Source organism: Betta splendens, chromosome 12, assembly GCF_900634795.4.
Source record: "Betta splendens chromosome 12, fBetSpl5.4, whole genome shotgun sequence".
NCBI classification, from domain to species: domain Eukaryota; kingdom Metazoa; phylum Chordata; class Actinopteri; order Anabantiformes; family Osphronemidae; genus Betta; species Betta splendens.
Window position 1 is genome coordinate 1705225 of NC_040892.2, and position 27060 is coordinate 1732284.

Here is a 27060-nt window from a genome sequence, read left to right on the forward strand (position 1 = left end):
CTGCATATTAATCTGTACCATAACTTAACCTTTAATATAAACATCTCTTAAACTAGAAAGCATGTAAACATTAAGGTTCAAAGGCTTCACAACATTTTAATGATAGTGCAGAATTCATTTGAATGTAAAGTCTCTTTACATGAATATATCAGTGAGTCATTTCTGAAACAACAGCAGATTGTCAGTCTCTACTGGCCTATAAGTTACATCATGCTCTCAATACACATACAGACTATAACCTGACAAAGAGAAACTGATGTAAAAGCGGGGTTCAAGGCAGAGCGTTAACTGGATGCTCACATCTGTTATATTTGAAATATACATGGACTCTAAGAGCACAAAGAAGTCAGTCATAACATCAGTAACAGTTCTGTCACATGATCAGATACTGGTCAGCCACTGTCTTGTGCTCTTCAGAAACTGGCATCTACTAAACATGGGTCCTTTACTCTGGAGAACATTTAAGTCCACCTAATTACATATTGCATTTCCACTGTTGTATAAAAATGAAATCAAATAAAATAAATGACACTAGAGCAGGTGCACACCATTAAACCTGCATAGATGAGTTGACCATTAGCCTTCATATCCACACACTAGTAAAGTGTACGCTACAAAAAATAAATGTTTATCACCATATATCTTCTTGAAATATTAAAAAAAATAGTCCTAGCTAATGATCTGCTGGCAACTTGATTGGAATGTTTGTTACAACACTAAAACAAGAGCAATGGATGAAAAAATAAACCAAGGAACTGTAGAAAAACACTTCATAAAATAAGTGATACAAAAATATCTACTCCAGTCTTACTAAATAAGACGTCAGTTTTAAAACTATGTTTAGGATAAATAGGCAAAAGCAGACTGTGGAGAACTACTGGACCATAGTGCATTACTTCCTACACACCTCAGCATTCACATTCTTCTTATCTTCAATCCTGGGAAAAACAGCAACCTCACACATGTGAGGAGTTTTAGTCCAACTTTCCCATGTCGTTACATCACTGCCTGTTTTGACTGCAGGCTTTACATAGTGTCCTCTTATAGTATATTCTAATACTGTAGTATCCTATTATTACTGCATGTCTACTTAGCAAAGACACTGTGGAGAATACAGGGGGTCAGTCAGTGAGCACTTAAATGAAGGTTATGAAGGAGAGAAGTGACTGAGTGACATTTATCTCCCCAAACAAATGTGCACATTAACGGAATATATGCCGAGTGTACTCAGAGCTGCAGGTTCAAAGTGCAGGATGGATGAGGTAACGTCATTGTTGAAATGATCTCACAAAGCACATAACAGCAGGGATCTAGGGTTCTGTTCTCCTAAAAAAGGTGGAGCTAACATTTTGTACACTCAGTGTAGGTTTAACACACTAGGATATAAGTGGAAGAAAGGCTTCAGTCAGATGGGCTTGTAGAGCAGGGTGGTGACATACTTCTTCTTGTAGCGATGCGTGGCGCTGAGCACCATCACTCCATCCTGCGAGAGAAAACGATAGCATCAAGCAAAAATATCACACGCCTCCCAAACAATACAACGCTTAAACCTGAAGGGGAACACTGTTATCAGTTCAGTGCATGTGCCTAGTTACCATGCTGTAAACCACAGCGATTAGTGGGAGGGCCACCCACTAATCTCAACAGCCCACTCTGCACACTAATCCCATCCACAATCAGGCAAAAATGTCACTATCGCTCCCACACTGCTCTCACTTTGGTAAAAAGCTACAGAGAGATGCTGAGACAAATCCACCCCATGCGTCCTTAGGTGACAATCTACCATCACTTCTAGTTAAATACAGAAAAGAACATGTCTCACGGGCACTGATTATGATTACAGAATGCACAGTTTGGCTAAAGTCACCAGGGGCCTATTTGGTCCCACAATCCCAGATGTCCAGTTGCTGAACCACTGTGGACTTTGAACTTTTTAATGTAGCAGTTCCAGTAAACAAGTCTGTTTTCAGATGTCTGAGAGGAACCAGCGCGGCCACAGAGGAGGCAGATTGGCCGTGTAAAATCTGCTATTTCATCCATATGTGCACTGTAGGATTTTAGTTGCAAAGCTCATGTACGCTGTCAAAAAGAGAACAAGCACTTAAAACTACCACTGCAAACAAAACCAGGTGGAAAAAAAAACAGCCGACTACCTGACAAGCTGCCAAGTGAAAAATACGGTTATTGGTTTTAATGGACATGCATGAGAACGGTGCAAATGTGTGTTTTTATCCTTGGCTTACCCCCTTCAGCCTGACACTGCTGTCTGCTCTTGGTTTCAAGTGCACATCTAGTTTGTTTTTGCTGTCATGTTGTTTAGAAAAAGTGGGACAATACCTGCCCTTCAGCTTGACTATTAGCAGCTTGTTGGTGTTTCTTGGATACAACTGCATTAAGACTGGTGATATTTTAGCAGCCCCATGGTGCTGAGAAACATCACACAGAATTCCTATTGCCTGTCTGGGACCTTACCTTGATGGAAAGAGCATAGAGGTGATTGAGCATCACATGATTGGGTTCTGGGAGCAACGCTGGGTCACACTGGATTTAAGGAAAATCATAGCATAGTTTAGCTCCCTGTTAAATATTTCCCATTTGCATTTCCACATTCATATTGATACACTGAATGACCTACAATAAGCTACTTACAGAAATTCCAGTGTCTTTATTGAGGATGACTTGCAGCAGGTGTGGTGGGAGTATAGGTGGAGACTTGAACTTCTCTTCCTGTTTTGGAACATACGCATCCTGATGATACGGCCCGGGAGGAGAGCTGGACAGGTCTAATGAAGAAACAAGAGGGTGGAACAGTATGACACAAGATGACACGATAGTATGTTACAAAACAGAAATTTCACAAACAGGTCTGTGAAGAAATTCTGACCCTAGTTCAGCCACAAAAAAAACTGAAAGAAATTAGTGCTTCTTATTTATGATGCCTATATACTGAAGCATATAAGCTAGATGTTATATTCAGAACTTAGGAAATAATGTTAGGATATGTAACCCTAACCCTATAGCGATTGTGGGCACATTCCTGTATGAGATTCCAAACGGTACATGTTATAACAGTACATCCTACTGTAGCAGAGCAGACATGATGGGGCATCGTCACTCACCTGACATGTCAGAGCATTTTTGTGAGTCCACCATCAGAGCATCAAATACCTCAAAGTCAGTTTTTTTCACCTGGATGACATTGTTGACTGTTCCAAGCTGGCTGGTTACAACCGGCTGTGAAGAAAAAACCCACACAGTTACTCGTTTAAACTGACAAACTCAAACGTCTGTTACAATTACAGTGTCTACTACACACTGGTACAATCGTCATAATTAAAAGGTTTGGGAAGAAACATAAATTACCTCAATAGTAAATAGAATTCATGATAACAACTACTTATGTCATTGGATGTTACTAATGCAATCCTGATGGACAGAACATCATATTAGAGTGTGGGGATAATTGCTGACCTCAGCTGGGTCGTGGGTCCACTGGCCATCTACATAGAACTTGTACTGATGCTCCCCCTCAGGTAGATCGACAATGGCCACAAAGGTGTTCTGACTGTAGAGGATGATAAAATAATTTACTATAATTTAATCTCCTGAAATAAATACAATCCGGTGTAGCTTTATTGCATGTATCAAATCAAGTCAGTTTTTTTCAGACACGCCCTCACCTTCTGATGAGGGGAATCTTGTTGGCCCAGTTATTGAAGGACCCTGACAGGTAGACTTCTTTGCCATCGCCAGTCCAGCGAAAGACTGTCGGTCGGTCTAAAGTTGGCCCTTTATCATCGGCTTCTATGTCTTGCTGCCATGCAAGGAACTCCTCTTTCTCCAAAGGAGCCTGAAATGCACGACAAAGAGCATTGACTTTGTTTGTTCAGCCTAAAGCCTAAAAACTACAGTAAGTACCATCACTTACTTTAATATCTTCACTATGAAAAATGTCTGCATCCTCTGGGCTGTCCATTAGGATTTTGGGCCTCTCTCCCTCCTTGGTAACTCGGCTGTCCCTCCTCTGAGCCTTTTCCCCATGGCCCATTGCAGCCCGCTCACTGCTTGTATTCCCCATGGCTGTGACGTCTCGTAGGGCAGTGCAAGGTCAGTGTCAGCAGACCTTTAAAGCATATCAGCAAATCAGAAATGTTCCAACAGAATCATGTGGCACTGACCTTCAAAGCTTTTCCCTCTAAGTCATATATACAAAATGCACTTCACTTTAATCATCATACAGCTGGACTATGCACAATGTGGCAGTGCACATAAAACTGTATATTGAGTAAACAATCCCTGCAGCTGGGAACCAAATATTACTTTTCATGCACTACCAGGGCATCTGATTTATTAGAGACTAACCATCCTGCCTTTACAGAGCGAGTGTGATCTAGGCAGCTTTTTATAATGCAGTATAAAAATATACTTGAATAAATAACTTGTATAACAGTGTTCAGGTTAAAACTCTGCAAAAATCACTCTCTGCATCCAGCTGCATAACTAAGCAACGGTAATATGACCTTGAGAAAATAAAGGCAGCGCTGCATTTGCAATAATGGATTACCTATTTCGAACACATTTCACAGTGCAAATTGAGTTCATATCGGTGGGGAGTGAAGTGAAACTAATGGCCGTCTTAAGGGCAGCCTGGAAACTACCAGTGGCCCCAGTGGAAGCTGCAGCAGAACACCAACACATACACTTCACCCAAGGTCAAACGATGACACACAAGGTTTGGGTGGAATCGGTGACTGAGTCAGGCTTCACGAGAAGCCCGGTTGCTTAAATTATTAGAGTTCTTCTGGTGAAAACAAAGTGAACAAATGTCAGAAAGGCCGATTCAAAAAAGTTAAAGTGGATTTTGCCAAGTTTTGGTTTTACTCTAATAAACCCCATCTGTGGATGAAAGTCCATTCCCAACGTAGGCAAGTATCACTATTTTTAATGAACATCCACCACTGGTCTAAATATTAGACATAGTCTGACATTTATGCGTTCATACAACAACTTACACTTATTATACAACAACTTACACTTATTGTTCGCTAACACAGTCCTAATAATAACATAATAAACGGTAAACGACATTAGCTGCCCACAGTCGTGACCCCAGAATGCTAAGAGCACATCTTAAGCTTTGATACCAAGAACAAAATCTCATAAAAAGCTTTTGTGCATTTGTGTGTCTGTACTAAACGGACACCGAGTATTTGGTTTATTTAGTTTTAGCCTGTGTCGCTATATTAGCTGCATGGTTTACTGAAGCTAACCACAGTTAGCAGCTAGCAACAGAGCTGCTGGCTAGCCGGCTACTGGTAGTTGGTGCTGCTGGCTTCTACTAAGACGTGACGTCATTGCAGCGAAGAAATTAGTGGTCATAAACACAAACGGCCGTTTTGCTTTTTTACCTGAGCAGCGTTTATAGTCGCAGTAACAGACGTTAGCTCTTCAAGCCCAGTCTCTCAGCACAAACCAAAACATTAGTCACACTAAACAAACCCGCCCCCTCTCCAACGCATGCGCAGTACGTCAACCTTAAAGAAGTTGGTTAAAATTTAAATAAAGGTATTCCTAAAACCTTTCTTTATGCATCTAATAGTGTATTTATTTAGTATTACCTGTATATCTATCAGTCGTTTAGTTTTTTGTGATCATATTTTTGCCGAAATCTTATTTAAAATTTCAGCTGTAGTTTTAACTATTCATCACTAGATGACAGTGTTTGTCAAGTAGGCACAAAGTGGTGAGCGTTCATTCCTTCTGCAAATATGGGTTTTGTGTTTATTTAATAATTTTAAAGATGACAAATTTGCACAATGTATTACCATGAAAATGAAATACACAATGTTGATTAATACATCATGCAATTTTAGTATGAAGACAGATTTTCCCATCCAGACGTGTTGTTTTTAATAAAACTGCCTGACATTTGCAGTTTTATCACCAGCATGTCATGCAGTGACTGAGTGTTCTTTGCCATTCACACAAAAGGGCTTCAGGTGAACGAAGGAGTAGGAGCTGGACTTTGCTTAGAAGCTCGCATTTAATTACTACACGCCACCAATGGGAATATGCAGGAAAAGCACACCTGTTAAATTTAAGTAATTATGGTTTTTATTTGTCTTTTAAAGCGAGCATTTAACCACACGCATGCATGTATGAGCTATACATGCTGCACTTTATACCCATTATACTGTTACAGTAGGATTTATTGAAGCCACTAGTGCATTCTAGTTCCTACAGTTATGAGCAGTTGATGCTGGATTCCTTTCTTGTCATTAGCATTACCCCTGTTAGCAGCTCTAATGATGAGCGTGATGAGGGTAATCTTTCCTTGGTTATTTCAGCTCCTGGGGTACCTTCTGTCACAGCAGCTTCTGTTGGCGGCTTCATGGAGAGCTGCAGTAAAGAGTCTTTCATGGTTGTGTGTTGTGTCCCCTCACCAACAGTCGCTTTGCTACACCGACTCTCTTTTCCTCACGCGTTCACACAGATTTAATAGATCTAATGATGTTCTCCCCCAAACAGCACTCCAACATCCTCCACACACACAGGGGGCAATGAATGCTGGAGGCTTTGGCACATAATGAGCAGCTAAAGAGAAAAAGTAAAACGTGTCCAGTGGAGATGTGTGAACTGCAGGGAGGTTGGATTTTACTGGACCGTTCAAAAACAAAAGGATTCACATTTCACCGGGCCCAATTATCTAGAATGTCACAGCAGACACAGAGCCAAATTATGAGCATGGTCACAGCTGATTGCTGTACATAGATGTCAGCCCACTCCAGGTGGCTATTACCAGGTTTAATTTCTCTCTTCACAGCTTTAATAGCCAGCTCATATTATTGGTTTCTTCTTATATTGGAGAATGTTTTATTGGGAGATGTGGAATCACTCAGGATGTTATTGTGAAATGCAACAATTCCAATTCATGTTTTTTGCAGATAGTGCACTTCAGCATCTTAGCAAATAAAAAAGGAGCATGTGCGATGATTCTCCTGGAACCAGACAGCTGTAATTGGCTCAGTTCAGCTCAGGAGACTGAGTGGGCTCCACAGAAGAAGTTGGCCGCGCTGGTGGAGGTGGGATGTGATGTTTCTGCTCGCATGCGGTGGCGGATCTAAAAATGGACGGGGGGACGGTGTGTTTGATGTGTTGAAAGTCAGCTGCTGATGCTGCTACAGTGGACGATAAGCTGGGTTATTCTATGGTTTCTCTTCTGTTTCATCATGTGCGATTAGACTAGAACTCCTAATGTTTCTGTCCGTCAGCCTGTCGACATCGTCTGAAAGACTTTGGCTCGGACGTGAACACCGGCTCCAGAAGCTGCTGATGAACTGGGCGCTGTGGCATTTCCTGGTGCTCTGTTGGGGCCACGCTGCCGCTCCTGTTCACCGTTACACCTCCAGCAGCCAGCAGCTGGGCCTCATGCGCTCTCTGTAGGATGAGCCCTGTAACCTTTACACTGAGCCGAGCCTTTGCATGAGTCACAAACTCGCACTTGTTGTCTTGGCATCTGCACCGGCTCACATCTGTGCATGCAACGCTATTTGTGCGTTTTAAATCTTTGTGAGACACAGACTAAAATGTGACTTGTTTTATTTTTGGACACATTCTGTATTTTCCTTTTCAAAATTTTATAAAACGGATTGACCAAATACTTCTCATTCACACGTACAGAAAACGCTTCACGGGCAAATACATTTTATAAAGGTTCTTTAATAATGAATGGAAACTTGCCCAATGTTCATAGTAAAGTCCTCTGTTCAAAAATGTTCATTTAAATTGTAGCCCAATGTTCCAAAAGGAAGCTACCTTTTAAACATTTTAGCCTCCCTCATTTGTAGCCCAGTTATTAGGGAGGTTACTGTGTTAGCAAGCTTTGATCCAATTCAGAGCTTAAGTCTCACATTTGACTCATACTTTAATGTAGCAATTAGCCTGGTCAAGAACATCATCACTGAATCTGTTATGAAACAATTATGTAACATCCTCGTCTAAATGGTTTTGCTCCCACGCGCTCTCTTAATCTTCCTTTTCGTCCTCATTTCCCCTGTGTTTCTTTCCGTTCTACTTTGTCTTTCTTACTGTTGACCTTCCATGAAGAGGCTGAACCCCGTCCTCAGTCTTTTACTGAGAGATAAAAAAGCAGCCGAGCCGCGAGGTGGCACACGTTTTATAGCTACTATCTGACTCCCCAGTATTCTTCTCTGTTTTCATCTGCTGTGCTTTATGAGGTTTCTTCACAGTTTCCGTCCAACCTTCTCTTCAGTGAGAAGGTATTATCTCAAGGGTCTCGTGCAGTATCAGTGACAGTCTTTATCATTTTACTTGTTGGCAGGTGAAAAGTTCTGTGAGAGCTGAGGTCCTGTTCTTCCAACGTCAGCGTCGGCAGGTTGCTATTCAAAGCTCTGCATGTGTGGAGGATTAGGGGGAACATCTATGCATCTGTGGAGCATCGATAAAGCAGTGACTGTATCATGGCAGCTTTACAATCCTTCAGCCGGGGAGCTGATGGGCTCAGGTATAAGTGATCACTCAGTGCAACTGACTCTTAATCCACTTATGCTCAAATGCCTGTCAAGCATCGTGGTCTGATGCAAAATTCATAATGTATATTCTGTGAGGGCTTAATAGTTTAACTTCATTATTATGTGAACTTTATTAAAGTAATATATTGTGAAATGTTAATAAATTTATAATCTTTGGTTTTTGCTAGAGAAAATTTTATATTATAAGTAAAAAAATGAGAAGGAGACAAAGCCAAGATTCTCAAAAAGGAGAGTAAATGCCTTGCGTTTATTTCAGCGCTGTGACAGATCCCTCAGTCTAACAACATTCATGTCATAAGCATACTTTATCACTAATAGACCCTTACATGGCATAAACACTACATGAGCTTCTACTTCTTACAGTATGTCTCCAGTGATTCTAAGGGCAGTTGCATGTGCATTAATATTCTTCTATATCCTGGAACAAGTCCCTCCAAGGTTTCCATTACTATTTCAAACAAGGATTCTCCATATTAACAAAGGACAGATGTTTGCACCCAAGCTCTTGTTATTATCAAGTAATTATGTCACCGAAGTCCAAACGACGCAGACGCTCGTTCCACCTCGTATCGTAACAGTGCAGGGGGGGGACCAGGAACAAAATGTGGCAGTTTATTTACACGTTGGCGCCGATTTACATTCACTTCACATCCGTCTCCACAGCTAGCACTCCTCAAGAACACAGATTAATGAATTAGAATGGGAAAACAGAGGCTATATCAGAGGATACAGGAATAAATACCACTTTATAATGCATAAGGATAATTTATACTGGTGTGTATAGCGGTTCTGATATAATATGTATGCATGTGAATAGTTTCCATTCCATGTTCTGCAGAGACCTCCTCCCAGAGTCTGTCCACTTGTCAAATAGCAACGATAATGAATTAGCATGTGCCGCAGTGTGATTAACAGTTTTTGTGGTGAATAACACAATCCCATTACAGAAGCACAGAGTTATTACTAAGACACGATGAGGCCCACAGGAATGAATATTTGAACAAGTAACAGCGTGTCACATTAATCTACCCGTCGTGTCGCTCGGGGGCCGTCGAGCGCAGCGTTTGTCATGTAAAACCGAACGCGAGCCTCCGAGGAGCTCGTCTGATTCACTCACCAGTCAAGAGTGACTACCTGCGTCCTGCTCGTCCTATCTCTTACATTTGTTAGAAGCTGTCAGGGAGTTGGAGTGGAGACCTGTGACAACGGCTGTGTTTCATTCAGGATGTGTTTGCGTCAGTGTCGCGGGGGTCGAGGAGTGATTCTGTCGATGGCCTGATCTCCCGTCTCCCGGTGCCTCGTCCCCTTCGCTCAGTTGCTCTTTCTCACCTCAGCGTGTCATCACGTCTTTCCTCTCGCTTTCATCTTTAGACTATAGGGTGCAGCCGCTACCTCCCCCCCTCCCCCCTGCCACGTGCACTGCACTGGACTATACAGGCAGACGGATGTGCATGGCAGAACTATTGGGTCGCGCAGCCACGATGTAGATGGCACTCTCCCTTAAGAAGTCGGCCCAGGTCGCTGGTCTGTCAGAGAGAGAGTCATATCATATCAGCTTCATATTAGTGGTTCTAGAACAATACAAGTCAATATCTGTCACCGTTCTTAGCGAATGAAATAAGCAATAACTCAAAGCTAGCGCTGGTAAGGATGCAAGGTGGCACCATTCCTGCGTAGCATACATTATTTAACAGTGCACTAATCATTGGGTAAAAAAACTGTAATTGAGCTTCATCATTAGAATAAGTAGGATCTCTCATCTGGTCTAATTCACACATAAACATGTTGTAGTGACTCTCTGTAACGCTTCTCTGCAGATGTGAAGGAGGCCGGCTTCATTATGACCCCAAAGCCCTCAGTTATTGCAAATACTTCAGGAAAAGCCTAAAAAGTCCTGATGCGCCAACGAGCACTGTGTTCATTAGCCGCTGCCAGTCGGACAGTGAGCTGGAGGTCGTTGGAGGCAGCGGAGCCAGAAGCTGGGAAGGTCGCACAGATCTGCAGGGTCACGGCAGCTATATGTGGGCCGGCCCAGTGGGAAAGTATAATGAAGCCAGCCAGTTTATGCAAATTTAATCACATGAGGGAGTGTGTGGACCTGAAATGCTTGTTAGCTGTGGAACAGACAAGGGCATCACCCAACTCATGTCTCTTCTTTGGCTGACGTACAGTATTATGTTTCCTCACATACACTCAGACAGCAGAAACTTGGGAGGACAAACCTGTTGTCATCAGTCTTGCTCCTCTCGCTGCCAGAACTGGCTGGACTGCTCTCACACATGGGCCCAACATGACTTATACTGTACAAAGGACGAAAGACGGAGCACAGATGAGCTCAAGTTAACTAGTGGAGCCGTTGATGCAGGAACAGCAGAGGGAGGAAGGCTTCATTCCACTGATTTCAACTGCGATGAGTTGCTTTGGATCAGTACATTTTTCATTTCATTTAATAAGCTCTTGTTTAAGCTACTGCTAATGCTTAAAGTCCACAGAAACTTTTCACGCAGCCGAGTCCAATTTTAACAGCTGCTGATCGAGTTGCTTTTATTCTCAGTTAACTTCAGCTTTGGACCCAAAACAGGAGGAATTAGAAACAACAAACAAGGCAAACTGTTTCACAGGATTAAATGTAATTATAGAAACCTCCGTCAAATTTTCATGTGTTTGCATTTGTTTTGCATAAAAAGTGGTCTATAAAATGTCTCATCTATACATTATTTATTATTATTAGTCCAGAATAAGCCCAATTCAGGCTCTGGTTATGGTGGTTTGTGTTTTCCTAGCTCCATGACAACAAGAGTTTACATTGTGCAGCTTTACTCCATTCAAGGACTCGTGTGTTGCATCCCGTGTTCCGTTTGGAGTTAGAATAAGGCTTTTTAGAGCAGTTAAATTATGAATTATATCCAAAAAAAGAGGCTGTCTGACTTTTGCTGGAGGGTTTTGAGGTGATGGAGAGGAGACAAGCCACATGCAGTGCTGAGTCACACTCACCCACAATTCATAGGTGAGCAGAATCCCATGAGTCTGTGGGGGATGCTGCATGTTGGACAGATGAGATGGATGGAATGGTACAGCAAACAGTAGGTGACATATGCATCAACAAGCGCACGCACAACAACACAAAGCAACACCTGCATCACAAACAGTGACGTACGACAAAGATGTTGTGATACATTTTACTTGCATTTACCTCATTTTACTGTAAGATCAAATACTATATGTTTTATTTCATCACATGATTTTTCAGTACTGCATAAATTGCTCAATGCAGCGTTTACGACGCTGCAAAATCAGAATGTTGTGCTGTAGTGCACTTTTTATTGCACTACAGCTGTGAGGCTTGAAGCTCAGTGCTTATTCATGTAGATGCAGATGACGAACTTTGCTTTGGTGAAATTGTAAAAGCTGTCATATGGCTGCCTTACTGATAAACATAACCCTGTCACCGCAGGTCAGCGCTCACTGATAGCAGAATATTTTTAGCCTTCAGGGATTTGGCAAGATAATTGGCCTCAGGTTTGCTTTACACACAGATAGAGAGGAATGAAGCGAACCCGCATGCTGTTAGTCCCATTCTAGCTTCCTAAAATACAGAAATGGAAGATGATATGGAAAGCATGCAGCAATGTTACTACTAAACCCGTTTTAATAACTCAATTAGTTATGTAATACGATGCGGTTTAGTAAACCGTGTGTGTCGGTGCCGTTCCAAACTCTATGGGCTCTAGCAGCAAAACATAATTAGTATTTAATTATGAGCTAGACTTATCTCAAGCTCTGATTGAATGATGCACACACACACACGCACCCACACACACGCACACACACACACAAGCAGAAATAATCCAACATGCAGTAGGAGGCAAGGGCTAGTTTTAAATGAACACAATCTCAGGAGCAGCTGCAGAGTAATGAATTCTGTTATCGTCTCCTTTGGCGTGATAATGAAAGACATAAAATCTTTATTTGAAAAAACACAATTAAGTTTGGGGCTGGAGAAGGACATGGCACAAATTGGATCCATCACTCTCAGGTCTGAATGAATAAATTCCTCAAGGTCCAAACTGCTATTACTTGTGTACATTGTGCTGTCATGTCGTATGGCTCCAGTAGGGGGCGTCAGGGGTGATTTATTTTGAAGAAATGATAAAAAAATGTGACTTTTGAGTGACAGCCCTGTCGTGTGATACGTTTAGAATGAATGCCATAACCAAAGTCAGAAAGGTCTTTAATCGCACTGATGCACAGATCAATCAGTTAATCGGTTATTACTGTTATCTCACCACATTCTGTGTTATTAATGGCTCTATCTATTGCTACAGTAGCTGTCGTTAACGTACACATGAGTTTCCCTGCCTTTTTATTTTATAGTAGAATATAATACTGCAATACAGGGCTATTGCAGCATTATATTCTACTATTTCAGCACGGCCATCAGCTGTCACTGTTTCTACCCTACGTGCATGTGCTGCCTTGCTGTTCTCACCTTACGTTGCAGGACTGTGAGTCTTTGTTAAGCTTGTGGAACCAGGACGTCTGAGCCTGACGACACTCTGCTCTGGTGATGGTCCCGTCCTTGTCCCGATTCAGAGCCAGGAACACTGAGCGTGCTTTGTCCCGCTCCTTTGCCGTCAGCAGACGCACCAGGGAGTTCTGTAGAAACAAATGAAGGCAGACGTGACGTTTGGCCGCCTGGAACCATGCCTTCGAAGCTGTTAACTCCAGTCTACGCTTTAGCTCGTGCTACTTTGACTCAGGGGCCTGTCAAAAGTATTTTTAGCTTCATTTGATCAACATTAATCATTTCCAGTCGCATTAGCGCTATTGAACATAATGTGAAAGCACTGCTTCACAAATTACATGTTTAAACTCTGAGGCCGAAAACAAATTACTACAGTATATTTCATCATCTATGTGTTGATCAAGTGACAAAATTGAGCAATCCAGGCAGATGGATGCAGGTCAGACGTTTGCTGCTTTAGCCCCAAAGTGGTTTAATCACACTGAAGAGAACATAATGTATTGTGTGACCTGTGTGCGACCGGCTTGGCAGAGCAGGAAGCTATACCTTTGCCAGACGCTTCCGTAGCCAATCACACCTTTTTCAGTTTTGCTGGAAGAGATTGTTAGTTTTGAAGAAGCATTAAATACGGCCAAGCGCGCTTTGGAAATGAGTTCCCTTTCAGTAACAGTCGGGTTTATCAGAATCTGATCATCTTTTCATTCACTGATATTCACACGCCCCGTGTTGATTTATCCAGAGATAATGATCTGGATGAGAAAGTCCCACTTAATCTAAAAATACGGTCATCACTTCTGTTTATGTAGATTAAAGATAGAGGCATAAATAAAAGGTGGACATAAAATGTAATTTACTTTAAGTGCCTTCTTTAAATCTTTCACCGTCTTGGCAAATGAAACGAATCAACATGCCAAATAAAATCACTTCCTGCTTTGCTTTTTTCGTGCAGTATCTCAGCCCGCATTACTGCATATACAGTAGTAAATACTTTGTATCTATAGTAGTATATGCAGTAGTACAGTATATACTGTACAGTTGTATCTACAGTCGTAGATATAGTAGTATGTACAGTAGTATATACAGTAGTATGTACAGCAGTATCTACAGAGATATACACAGTAGTACTGTATATCACGGTGAATAAATATGGGAAGCACAGCTTTAATACTTCAGGGTAAATACATGAAGTGGCTTATTTTATTTTTTCATTTCTATTGTTTGAAAATGCAAAGTTCAGGCGTTTTATTTCCTCATTCCAATATTTTACCTCTGTGCGAAACTTCCTCAACACCGCCAGAGACTCGTGGTAGAGGAAGTCCGACCATTCAATGTGTCCCTTCTTCTCAGGGTCCAGCGCTGCGAACTGAGCCAGAACTTCCTCCTCCTGTTCGTCCGTCAGGTCCTTGTCAAACTGCTGCTTGGATGCGAAGTGACGGTACTGCAGCAGCTCATCGGACACCAGGCACGATTCTACAGCAGGACAGTGCATCACATGGAATCCAGTTAGTCACCAGGCAACGTTTCAGATCGGATTAACTCGCAGCGTCTCATTTATTGTGAAGGCGCGACTCGTCCAATCCAGTCCGGATCGCTCCTCATCCGTTGGTAGAATATCACTACACAAACAGACACAGCCAGCGACTCACCTGGGATGATCTTGCACTGCTTGAAGGTCTCCATGAGGCTGTACATCTCCTCCTCTGTGAGCAGCAGGTTCAGGTTGTCCTGCACAAACACAGTCAACAATAACGGCTGAGAATTACACCCGTCTGGTCTTTTAATCCAATTCCACAAGCGTCCACTGATTGAATATTTATATTTGCAGATAATTTATGAGATGAATGCAGAAATGAGGCCTTAATGGCCCCTGTGGGATTAATGAGAACATCAATGAGAGTTTGTTTACGTGACCCCTAACCCCAGTAACAGTCTCCGACTTTAGTCGTTTATCACGCGCTCTTTTACTGCAAAGTTTCACTGTAAAGCTGAAACAATTAGGATGAGATTGTGCCCAGAGTTTGGGTGCAGAGGAGATTTATTTACCCCATAAATGCAGACACATGGCCTCATTATATCCACTGGATGCAGAGCATGTGGACCAGGAAGCTGTGTGGTCGCATTCTGCAGCCTGTCATCATGATCACAGTACCTGCCAGCACCCGCTCCCCCACAGTCTGCAGCATTTCACCAGCGCTGCTGCTCCTAATGACCCGTGCATCAGTGTGCAGGCTGCTGGCTTCAGGTTTTATGTTCATATTAGTATATTTACAATCCACTTCCAACAAGCTGAAGAAAGATGAGCTGTAGTTTCAATGATCTGAGGGGCAGCGGCTGTAGTTTTTCTACAAATGTTCCAGCTTCTCTTCAAATCCTTCGACGTATCAAATCATCTTTGCACAGTGTGACCTAAACTCAGCAGCCTGTCACCAGCAAGACGATAATATCAAATCAAAGATTTCTGTGAGATGTTATTTATAAATCCTGCTTAAAAAAGCAGTAACTCATCTGATTTATCTGCTTTGTGAACTCACTTTTGTCTTTTAGTCACTTTAGCGGATCAGATGAAATAAATGACATATTCAGTGACATAAGTCTTCTGAACCATGAAGGAGGTGTTGTTGTTTGATATAACTTCAGTTCAGTTCAGTTCAGATCCTTTCTAAGGTCCTCATAAAAGTAAAATTCATGCAGAATTGTATAAAATATCTGTTTATTGCCTGTTGATTGAAATGAACTGAGAACCAATGAATCTGCTTGCTTGACTTCATTTCTGGGAGTTATGTTCATCCTGAACAGCACAGCTGTCATGTCTAATGTGACTTCCTGTTCACTTCAGCTCTAAAAGTATTTCAAGGGTTTGTGTAAAACCTCCTGACAACATCTAAAGCGTGTGACACAAGAGGTCTCCAAGGAGCCAAGAATAATAATAACAACACATTCTAAATTTATTCTGGCAGCGTAAAACTTTCAGACTGTCCTGGTGAGAAGTGGGACAGGTTGTCGGTTCAAACGCCTTTAGATGAGGTATTCTCACGTATTGTGAGGATGAGGATGCAAGGGTCAACGTCATGTCCTGGCAGTGATTCACAAACACCATGCTCATTTCCAGCTGCTGCAGAAGCAGATGTTTTAGAATAAATAAAACAGCTGCATCGCCTCCCAGAGCAGAGAGGAGCGGGCCCAGGCCGTGCGGAGAGGCCCGTGTGCTGGTGGAGCCACGCCGCGGGTGACTGGCTGCCACGGAGGCAGAAGCGCTGCCGTCGGCTTTGAAGGCTGCGTGTAAATCCACTGTTCGAGGCTCGGCCCGCGTGCCGGCGGCCTCCAGTCTGACTGAGATGAAATGGCAGCGGCGACAGAAGGGGGGATTGGCAACAGCCGACTGGCGCGCGCTAACAAAATAGCTGCTTCTCTTAACTACGGGGACCAGAAGGCGCAATTTAAATTTCTTTCTGTCTCGCTGAATTTCCTCCATCCGCCCCTCGAGCTCCGCAGCCGGCGACACAGAACCTTTAAGTGTCCTTTCTCAGACTGTGTCTGTAGCGGAGCTGTGGAAAACGCTCCTGCTTCTCGGGCTGAAAGACAGAGAGCAGCTCATCATCTGCTCAGAAAGAAAGCAGATCGGAAGATAATCGGATCGACCCGGACGTCCTGGAGAGAAGCTTTGTGTTATTGTTAATTGTGAGTAAGTGCTGTCGCTGTCAGTCTTCACCAACAGCATCATACATGAAGTTTATTCTTCTGCTCTGCAACAATTCAAGCGTGTGTTATCAGATCCTACAGTATCTGGCACCTTCCTACTATGTTAATATGCATTATACCTATAATAAACACCGTTAGCGTGCTAATAATGGCAGTCAGCGCGTGTTGTTTGATGCCGTGGACCAGACGCGCTCCTGCTGCGAAGCTGCGTTATTGGAGACTGTGACAGCGGTTCATCCACAAACGCCGCTCAAGCATCACTGCGGAGGCGCTGCTCTCTTTGACTTTGTCCCTGGGACCACATTCATTTTCACATGACTGGAAGTGTTTCTAACAGGGTTTTCTCGTCTGGCTGCTGGTTCCCGTGAGGTTAGTCGCCACCAGGCAGACAGGAGACAAACAGGTGTGGTTGATGCCTCTGTGTGTGTCAGGTGACTAATAAACTCCTGGCCGTTCATTCAGCAACCCCGTTTCTTACGCAGTAGTAGCAGCTCCAGCCCGTCACCGTGTGCGCCGTGTCCCGCATCTCCTGCAGGGCCTCGGCGCGCAGGTAGCCCAGCTCCCTGAGGCAGCCGTCGTGGAACACGCGGGTGCAGGTCCTGCAGGGGTAGAGGTCGTCGGCCGTCCACACCTCGCACACGTCGCACATCTCCTCGTTCGGCGGCTGAAGGGAAGAAACGTGGAGGGTTTTATGCCATTAAAGCTCTGTAGGAATAATTAGTTCACACTGTGGACACGCGGAACATTGGAGGCAGGAGTGTGATGGAGGAGGTGTATTGTATGATGTAAATGTAGTCATATTCCTTTCTTATAACTGATACAAGGGTTCTGTCTGACATCTATTTACCAAAAGCTTTGACCTTTCAAACATCCCATAGTTTAGCTCTACATAGTCAGATCCATGTGTTAATTAGTCTGGGGCCGATGATGATTCCCTAATTGGAACCATTCGAGGTGCAGGTGTGGTCTGTTGCTACTGGGAAGTCGGCGCTTTTAGTATTTAAGTTCTGTGCTTCCTGTCGGTGCCATGAAGTGTTTACTGTTCGCGAAATAGAAAAACCGATGGCGTCACTGCTCCTCTGAACTCCAGGGCCTGTTAGTCAGCCTCACCCTGGAAATGGTCACCTTTCCAAAGCCGGGGAGAGCAGGCCGCCCACGGGACGCTGGCTGTGAAGAGCCCTCGCGCTGACACACATGCTGTACACACATACACACACACACACACACAAGCGCACACACACACACACACATGCTGTACACACATACACACACACACACACATACTGTACACACATACACACATACACACACACACACACACACACACACACACATGCTGTACACACATACACACATACACACACACACACACACACACACAAGCGCACACACACACACACACACACACACACACACACACACACACACACACACATGCTGTACACACATACAAACGCGCACACACACACACACAAACGCACACACACACACACACACACACACACACACACACACACACACACACACACACACAGCTAGGGTGAAAATAAACGGCCTTGAGCCTTCGCACCTTCAGGAAAATGTTCAGATAAAGCTTAAGAGTCCCTTTACAGCCTGGCAGCTTTATCATAATACCGAACTTGGAGGAGAAGAGATAACACTCTGCCGTTGCCATGGAGACTCTTTGACATCTTGCAGACAGCACTTTAATCCCTGGACTTTAGTGTTTGTAGCGTGTTTTCTCCTGTGTCTGTTCACGGCTGCAGTGTGATTCACCTGCTCCTTCTCCTCCAGATCCACCTCCACCGGCTGGTCGTCGTTGGATTCCCTTTTGGGCCGCACGAATGCAGGCGGCGTCAGCTGGTGGCTCTTGTCCAGGTCCTCCGGCTCCACCCCTTTCCCGTCGCGGAGGCGGGACCACGCCTCCTGGTTGACCTTGCACTCGTCCCTGGAGGGGGCGGAGCTCTGCTGCGAGGTGGACGGGCCGGCGCCGCCGTGGGCCTCCTCGCGGGGCGCCTCCTCCGCGTTGGGCTCCTCGGGGCTCGGCGCCGCTTTAGGCCCCTCGCCGTCCTCCGCCTCGCGCTCGGCCGGCTTGGCGGCGGCGGGCCGGTCCTTGATGCCCGCCTGGAAGGCGGAGACCACGGCGTTGCACTTCTGCACCCGCTCCACCTGCTGCTTTTTGGACATGAGCACTCCCATGACTGCACAGACACAGAGACAACAAATGATTATGCAAATACTGTGTGTGTGTAATTTGACACAAACTAACAAGATCAAACATGAACAAGTTGCATTGAAGCTAGTTTTAAAGTGCAGTTTAAAGCAGAGGCCACGATCTCATTAAAGAACCCTGAGATCAGATCATCCACGTATGAACCTATTTGCTGTCTTTCCACATCTTCATCGCATCAGCTTCTCTCCAATCCTCAAACTGACCTCCCGTTCCATCAGGAGCAGTGTCCCTGGACTCCACTTCTTATTACTAATAAACGCTGCCCGTGTGCGAGGTCAGAGGAGTTCAGCCCATGTGGAGATGTGCATATTGCCTGTGAAGCTTCCAGGGCTGCGCTGGTTTCCCAGTGAGGCAGCGAGTCAGAACAAGAAGGAGATCAATGTAGAATCAATTCAGATGAGATTCCACCACAATGTAGACGAATGGTGGTTTTCACAACATTGGAGGAAAACGCGTACTGTATAAAATCACTGTTCCTTGTCTGAATCGATGCATTCTGACTCTCCAGAGCCCTCGATTCGCCGGCGCTGTTTCAAACCTGCAGGTCCGAGCCCAGAACTGCAGCCACGTCCAGATTAGCTTTCATGATGATGTCGGGAGGCCGGGATTGTTTTCACAGATCACAGAACTTTCTGTTTCCCGCACACACGCGGACCGCTGAGCTCAGTCGGCCGTGGAAAGCCCGACATCGATTCTCTTCAATTCCAGCTGTTCACAAACTGATCTGATACGTGAGATGAGATAAGCTACGACCAAGTTTATTGATCCCAGAGGAGAAAATCTGCCTCAGCCTTTCTCAGGTTTTCAGTTATACTGGATATGTTTTTCAAACTGCTGAGCTTTTGCACGCAATGCAATTTATTCAGCAATAAAAAAGCAGGTCTGTACAGTGAAATCGGATACGATGGGCAAAACCTATTATGTGACTTTATTATGAACATTATACATATGATTTACTGGAAAACTGTGTCACTTGACAGTTTTGAAACACGACAAAAATAGAACAACTCTATAACTTGTGCAAATGATCAAGATGCTGCATCATTTCCAAAGACATTATGTGAAACCGGACACGTTTGAAAGAATAATGCAGAACCTAACTTAGTTCTCATTTCCTCATATTGTAAGTGAGATGCAACTGTGAATTCTATTATTGAAAAAAAAGGCTCCGTTGTGGATTCAAGTTGATTACATGCTACTTATGGGACATGTGTCTTTACTCTGAAATGCAATCTCAGCAATCCATGCTCCACATAAGTGCTGGTGTGAAATCCAATCGCATTCATCTGAGTCGCCCCCTCTCTCTCCCCCCTCGGCGCTGCAGGATCGCAGGTGAAGCCGCGCTTTATAGATCGCAGAAGATATGAAAAGTTATTTGCATCACAAAAACTTGGGCGCAGACTGAATTCTCACCGCCTGGATGCGTTTAAATGATCCGACAACAAGATACAAGCAGCACATCAGCGCAGTTGAAACCGCGTTCGCTCTGCTTTTATGCTGGTAAACCAAGGCAACGTGATGCTTTATTGATTGCTGCGCTGAATACCTTTCACGCATGTCTGACGTCTCTGCATAGAGACCAGGAGCCGGCGGGAGCCATGGATTCATCAACTTTACTCTGATTTCAACCAGGCTGCGACGACGCGCGTTCACGCTGAAGGAATGAAGCATGCTGTGGTCCAAGAAGCCAGCAGTGTGTACTGAGGCTGTCAAACATCTTTATATGCCCTGACAAAATAAATAATATGTATAAAAGACCCAATTATCGTCATGTTCTATTTACAAGACCCAATTACATGAAAGGTCAAAACACTGGGGACACGCTGGCGATCTCCTTCAAGGACAAGCGCTGCTTTTAAAAGGTCACTCCAGCAGAAACGGCCTCCTGCTGTCTGATGTAGAAGAGCAACAGGCTGAGAATGTACCGGGAATCAAATATGCATTATATAAATGTAGGCAAAACTGCATGGCTATTATCCTAACTGCAGGAAGGACGATCATCTCAGCAGGCTGTCCTTTAGCAAAGATGAGCCTTGAAGGGAGGCTTGTTTGCATAGTTAGAGTCCAGGACACTAAGACAACTATCCCTGACTAATGTCTATAGTGCGTCAGGGCGTATCATCCGTATTCATATATTATGCGAGTGTAATTGCAACAGTCCGCATCCTGTTGAATGCCAGAATTTATGGATGCTTAATTATCCAACAAATTGACGTCTCCCTTCCAAATTAGAGCGACTCTGGCACCGTCTTCAGACAGCGACGCGCTTCATATTCCAGCAGCGCAAAAAAGCAAGGTTTGAAAGCTCCTCCACGCCTGAAGCCAAGCGTTAACATAATAGTGTGATTGATACACAGAATCAACGTTGGCTCCACAGCTGGACGCTCGATTACGGTGCAGCGCAGATAACGGGCGGCGCCATTTAAAATGAGATGATCAACAGTAAAGAGGGAGTTCCTTAATGGCCGGCAAAGTGAGCAGTCTCCATAAACAGCAGGGGGGAAATAAAGAGCAACAATACGCTGAGTGCTCGTACGACTTTCAAGGTCTCTGTGAACTTCATCAGAGAAATGGCAGCAGTAAACAGCTCAGAAGAGATGTGCTCATCCTTTATCCATCCTTTCCTCCGTCCATTATGTATCACATGTCGCCTCCACGGAGCATAGTATATAGATCATAGAGCCTTACGACCAAAAGGAACCATGTTGCAGCTGGTATTTCCCTATATAATTAATCATTTATAGCCCGGACTCACATTACACAACAATTCAATAAAAGGCTTTAATGGAAATCCACACCCGCGTTTGTGATGAGAAATGATATGAAGACAGGGCGACGGGAAGGCGCTCCAGCGTCACTGTCGTTGTTCAGTCGCTGCTGGAGGTGCAGCCACTGCCGATGAGAGTGCGTCAGAGGACCCTGTCACTTTCAGGTTAACTTATGAATTTTTAATGAGGCCCTTGTGTTTTTCCCCTCTCCCTCCTGAACAAGTTGATTTTGACACAAATGGGTCATTGCCTGGCTTTGATACGGCGCCTCCGTTTACGGCGCAGCTCTGAGCGCGTCTCACATCCTGCAGCGTTGGAACGAGTCTGTGGAACCGCTCGACTCTTCTCCTTCACAACTGACAGCCATGTTTGTGCATCTCAGCACCTGTGAGCGCAAAAGAGGAAGAAGGTGCCTGTTTGTCACTCATGACAACTTTGAACTGAGTATCCAACACGTGGAACCTGCATCTCTGTCAGTTAAAGCTATGTACAGATGCTTTGCATATTCTACACATGTTTTGATTTATTCCTGGTAGAAAATGATGAAACCTTAGGAACTATTTGTTAGTTTGAATGTTTTGGCAGGTTTTTGTACTGCAGGCTGTTGCTTGACTGCTTTTTTACCTGTCTCGCAAATAATTGCAGTACTGCAGATGGCCACTAGGGCGTGTTTACACAATCAGAGTGGAGCAGGGCCATGTCCAGCTCTGGACCTGCGTGCATGCATAATGTTCATCTGTGCTAAAGGAGTCCTGCGCTCCATCTACGTCACTTCAGAATAAAGGGCTCGAGACTTTTCCGAGAGTTTTGCTGAAACTGCTAAATATAAAAGTTGAGTCATGCGTCTGAAGTCGTCCAAACGACTCCCTCGTATTCTATTTGACAGCAGGACAAGCTGGGGACGATTGGATGACTCTGCCTCAGGCTCGATGTTCACTATCCTGGAGAAGCAGCTGCCTCTGGTTCTCTGCTCTGCTTCCCAGACCTCTCTGAATGATTTACACGCCCCCGGATAAAAAAAGATCTGGAGGAAGGGAACCGAAAACAGGGCCACTCCTTCGGCATCGTGTTCATATTTGTGCATGGCTGCAAACGGGCTGTGTCCTCAGACGGTGAAGGAGGAGGTGAATGGTTCACGGTGATATTTGGAGAACTGTTTAGGTTATTTCACCTGCAGTTCACATTCAGGTTGTTGACTTATGTCAGCAATTGAGCGTGACACGCTATCACACGAAGAACAACTCAGGAGCATCTCAGCTAAATTAAATATTGATAATTTCAGAGGGAGGTTGCAGTGAAAGAGCTCAAATGTTTTTTTTCAGTTCTGCTCCCCTGAGGGATGGTTTTATTATCTGCCCACGCTTCTCTCATTGGTTTACCATCACATCACGTCAACGTCACCGCAACGGCGTCGACGCGATGATTCCATCAACGTCATCAGGTGGATGTTCCACGTCGCGAGTGAAATGAATCTTTACTTGATTGGAATCCATTTGTCGTAAGCAGCAGCTACTGTACTAGCGGCCATCGGGGACGCCTTAAAGGTCCAGATTAGCATTCAGTCCTCTGCCGCCCGTGTGATACTGCAGGGAAGTTATTGGAACCTGGAGGAGCTCATCAAACAGCCATTTAAACGCGGAGGGAAAACGTCCAGCACTGTTCAGGTGAATAAGTCCCAACACTGAACCTCAGATGATAAAACATCTTAATACTTAACCATAAATCAGAGAAAAGGTTTTCTTCTCCTTTAACCTCCGTGCAACACCTCGTATTTGTCTTCTTCTACTTCTCCTCTGACCATGCATTTGCCCCAAAAGCCTGAAAACAACACTATGTGACTTTTCTCCTGCTATGTGGGTTGGATGCGACTGGTATGTGCTGATTAGAATCCCAACCAGAGCCCTTTTTCATGGCTTGCTTCAAAGGAGCGGGGGGAGGAGGGGGACATGTTTTTGAATGGGATCACCACAAAGCATGCCTTTTCATGGGAATGAAACCCTCTTTAGCCAAAGCGCTCACCCACAGACCAGGGAGGCAAAGACCTGGAAGTAATTACACTAACGAGTTCACCCACATCCAGCGAGTGAAATGGCTAACGAGCATCTGAGACGTGCAGATGTACGCGCGCCGGGGCACAGAGCGAGGTAAATCAGAGGTGGGACTTTCAGGACGGTGGCGGAGCGGCCTCTGACCTGCGCCGGTCACTCATCGCACGCTGCTACTGTACAACACGGAACCGCGTCCCCCGTCCTTGTATTGTGCAGAGCAAAAATCCCACGATGCACACGAGGCTTTGAAACGCAGCCTGTGAGCGGAGCAGACGGATAAAAGCAGAAGACGAGGCCGAATGGAGGCGGAATTTGAATCTCAATGCATGGTTGGACTGCAGGCGTCACGTTGGCATTGAGGAGCTGCCAGGCAGAGAGCTGGTGCCAAACCAACGCGGACAACGAGCACAGAGCGGAGCAGCTCGGGCTGCAGGAATCCGTCACACGCTGAGGAGCACGACGCTCCGGCTGCAAGGTTGTTGGTGGAGCCGTGTGGAGTAGGAGACGGCAACAGTGGGGTTGTAAACAAAGACTAATGCAGAGCCTAATGGACAGCGGCGCCGGCCCGTGGGACGGCCGGACTCAACACTGTGTCTGCTGCAGGAGGGGACCGGTTCAGAAGCATCCAGCCGTGGCTCCAGCTGCAGCTCGGTGCTAATACATCTCATAAGGTCACAGCCTGCTGCTTTAACAGCGTCCTCCCAGTGACGTACGTGCGCTAACTATAGTCCAAGAACTCCCCGATCTCTTCCTTTCTGCTCTTTACTGGTGGTTCCGAAATATAAGGTTAGAAACGGTCACAGCAGCGAGAGCTGGAGAAGTCCCCGCAGCCGCGGCCGCATCCACATGGGTGTGGATGCTGACCTAAATACGCTTCCCGTCAAGCGTTTCTAATGAGGCGTCCCTGCGAATCCACGCACGAGCGGGCGACGTCTGCGGAGAACGCGGACGAACGCCCAGCGTCCTATGTAACGTGTGAACGCGGAGCTCGCACACTCACCGTGACGGCTACAGACTTGTTGGGGACTTTATCCTTCCTCCGTTAGGTCCGGCCGTCCAGCATCGCAGGGCTCGAAACCGAGAGCGCGCGCCTGTGCGTCAGTCCCGCAGAGAGACGAGAGGCAGCGGCACTTTATTATCCCGTTTCGCTCACGGTCCCGCGGAGAGAATTCACAGTCGGGAGCCGCGTCTCCCGGTTGGAGGATGAACGGAGACGTGGACAGCTCCGGTGCTGAAGTCTGTTTCCTCCCCCCTTCCTCCCCCAGCTACTCCCTCAGCATCTGTGGAGACGCGCAGCTCGCTGACACGTGAGGCAGGACGTTGTGCAGCCTCGCGCTCGGGCGGCCGCTAAAGTTAAATGGGATTTATGGCCATCGCGTTTGCTTCTCCTCCCCCCCCCCCCTCCTGAGAACCGAGCGAATTAGCGCGTCGTGATCGCGCAGGTTAACAACTTGCGCGCTCCTGCATCTCGAACCTGGAGCGCATTGATTGGCCCGGAGCATCGGGACCGCGCAGAACCCCCTGAATCATGACGTGACGAGTGTCGCTTCGTTCCTAATAGCGGCTCCTTTGGAGAACGTGTGCGGAGAGAAGCTTTGGTTGAAGCAGAAGAGAAGAGGACGGTTCTGCACTAAACTCACCACTGACCAACAGAGACCGGAGCAGCTCCAGATCCTTCATGAAGTACTTTAGACATACTTTGTGTTGTTATTCAGAGACAAAGCCCACTGTTGAGTCCTTCGTGGGGGGTTCTGTGCATCTGTCAAACTGTGTGACCTGCTGTGTACAACTCACTGCATTATTAATGGGCGTGTAAGTGCACGCGGGACCCCGGCCGTGAACCGCTCTGCCCTTTTTCTCAGCGCGGGAGCAGCGGCACCGCTCACCTGCCCATCACTCCTCCGTGCAGTAAAAATACCACACACACTTGCGATTTCACCAGATATGTCACCGGAAGAGGAAGCTGGCAGCGTCTCAAGCCACGTTTCCAGTGGGAAAGCGAACGGCGATGGCGCCGCTCCCCTCCTCAAAGGCCCATTAACAGTCCACTCACAGCGCAGATGCAGCCGCGGAGGCGTTCCCGCTGGATGTGGAGCAGGCGGACGCAGCCCTGCAATCACGGCCTTTCACTCCGACCCGATGACACCTGACGGGTTCCAGCGAGCGGAGCTCGTGCGGCGCCGTCCTCTTCATGTACCGTCGCTTGCTCTCGTCCTGCGGTGAAGGGTTTCACTGCGAGCACCAATTAGAGAAACGACCTCTTGTTCCGGTGCTGTCAAGTTATTAATCCTCCCACTAATTACATCCAGTAGCAGTGGTGCACATACGGAGCATAAACACAGAGCTCCGCACGGCTGCCGGGACCTTCATAAAAGCAGCAAAGGCGTTGTTAGATAGCAAACATCTGCAAACATCTGCTGAAGGAAGCCCAGCAAAGCGGGTCTTCAGTGTCACCGACGGAATCAATACTTTTGTGCAGTGCAGCTCCACTCGGTGGTGACTTGAAACACTATAGGCAATTAATGCAGCGCATCAGGGTCGTTAAAAGCTCAGTGCAAAACCGCGAAAGCCACACAAGCCTCATCATGCATCATCTCTGCTGTGGTGGTGGTGGGGGGAGGAGGGGGGGGGTGACTCCTGCCCAACAACAGAATACAACCACGGACCAGGGACACGAATAACATGTTAGAGAAGGTTGGGACAGGGACAAAGTGGGAGCGAGCGTTGATCACGGTGGCGTCGCTGCGTCTGCAGCTCCGTCATAAGGACTTCCTGAATGTGTGGAACGAGTCACAGACCTTCATTGTCATGTGTCATTCTCACTGCACAGCTTCCCTCTGGTTCGTGCAGCGTAATAAGTGTGTTTGCACTGTTCTCTTATTTCCCTCTAACACTTGTGTTTCATTGTTTTCCGGTGAATTATTCATGCTTCCTCTGATGCAGCTGGAACTCCGCTGCATCGCCGTGTTTTGCTGCATTCAGTCAGAACCTTTGTCTTTCAGGCTAATGGAAAACCTTCAGTTCCGCGTGACATTTGCCCCTGAACCCTAATGGTTACACCAGGCGCCACTCTTTACCCAGTGTCTTGTATAATGTGCTTTAAATGTGCTGAAGGTACAAATAGTGTTTTATTTTGTTCACTAAAAACAAGGGAAGAGTTCGACGCCCTTCATGTTATTCTGGTCACGTTCTCTGATCGAGAGAACAGGATGTTGCATTATCTTGTCCAAACACT

General features: G+C 45.6%; 3 protein-coding genes and 1 long non-coding RNA gene across 5 annotated transcripts in view; 1 reads left to right on the plus strand and 3 right to left on the minus strand.

The window, feature by feature from the left end:
- Positions 1 to 27060, minus strand: part of stoml2 (stomatin (EPB72)-like 2) — a 288761-nt gene that overhangs the window by 239070 nt on the left and 22631 nt on the right. The gene's annotated exons all lie outside the window — the stretch shown is intronic.
- prkab1a (protein kinase, AMP-activated, beta 1 non-catalytic subunit, a) lies at positions 77 to 5532 on the minus strand. The gene is made up of 8 exons (XM_029168411.2): positions 5409 to 5532; positions 3929 to 4123; positions 3681 to 3850; positions 3472 to 3565; positions 3120 to 3234; positions 2650 to 2783; positions 2473 to 2541; positions 77 to 1483 (listed from the first exon to the last, which is right to left on the minus strand). The coding sequence occupies exons 2-8, from the start codon at positions 4076 to 4078 to the stop codon at positions 1406 to 1408; spliced, it is 810 nt and encodes a 269-aa protein (XP_029024244.1). The 5' UTR covers positions 4079 to 4123; positions 5409 to 5532; the 3' UTR covers positions 77 to 1405.
- On the plus strand, positions 5607 to 11157 carry LOC129604949 (uncharacterized). Its single transcript, XR_008696328.1, has 3 exons — positions 5607 to 5743; positions 8342 to 8524; positions 10370 to 11157. It is a non-coding gene; the product is annotated as an uncharacterized LOC129604949 (long non-coding RNA).
- Positions 8765 to 25214, minus strand: phf24 (PHD finger protein 24). 2 transcript variants are annotated; one of them, XM_055513531.1, is made up of 9 exons: positions 24826 to 25214; positions 18553 to 18977; positions 17255 to 17440; positions 14724 to 14802; positions 14345 to 14547; positions 13042 to 13208; positions 11547 to 11591; positions 10775 to 10852; positions 8765 to 10078 (listed from the first exon to the last, which is right to left on the minus strand). In XM_055513531.1, exons 2-9 carry the CDS (start codon positions 18973 to 18975, stop codon positions 9982 to 9984), a joined length of 1278 nt encoding a protein of 425 aa, XP_055369506.1. In that variant the 5' UTR covers positions 18976 to 18977; positions 24826 to 25214; the 3' UTR covers positions 8765 to 9981. The 2 variants fall into 2 exon arrangements, with proteins under 2 accessions (XP_055369506.1, XP_029024241.1); XM_029168408.3 differs by lacking the exon at positions 11547 to 11591 and having other exon boundaries at positions 24826 to 25208.

Coding starts and splice junctions, on each gene's coding strand:
- prkab1a (XM_029168411.2), bottom strand. CDS start 4,078: ATGGGGAATACAAGCAGTGAGCGGGCTGCAATGGGCCATGGGGAAAAG. Junction 2,542..2,649: donor ATAAAGACACTGGAATTTCT/GTAAGTAGCTTA, acceptor CCTTAAATCCAG/TGTGACCCAGCGTTGCTCCC. Junction 1,484..2,472: donor TCTATGCTCTTTCCATCAAG/GTAAGGTCCCAG, acceptor TTTCTCTCGCAG/GATGGAGTGATGGTGCTCAG.
- phf24 (XM_055513531.1), bottom strand. CDS start 18,975: ATGGGAGTGCTCATGTCCAAAAAGCAGCAGGTGGAGCGGGTGCAGAAG. Junction 13,209..14,344: donor TGAGGAAGTTTCGCACAGAG/GTAAAATATTGG, acceptor TTGTTTCTACAG/AACTCCCTGGTGCGTCTGCT. Junction 11,592..13,041: donor TCACAGTCCTGCAACGTAAG/GTGAGAACAGCA, acceptor TCCAACATGCAG/CATCCCCCACAGACTCATGG.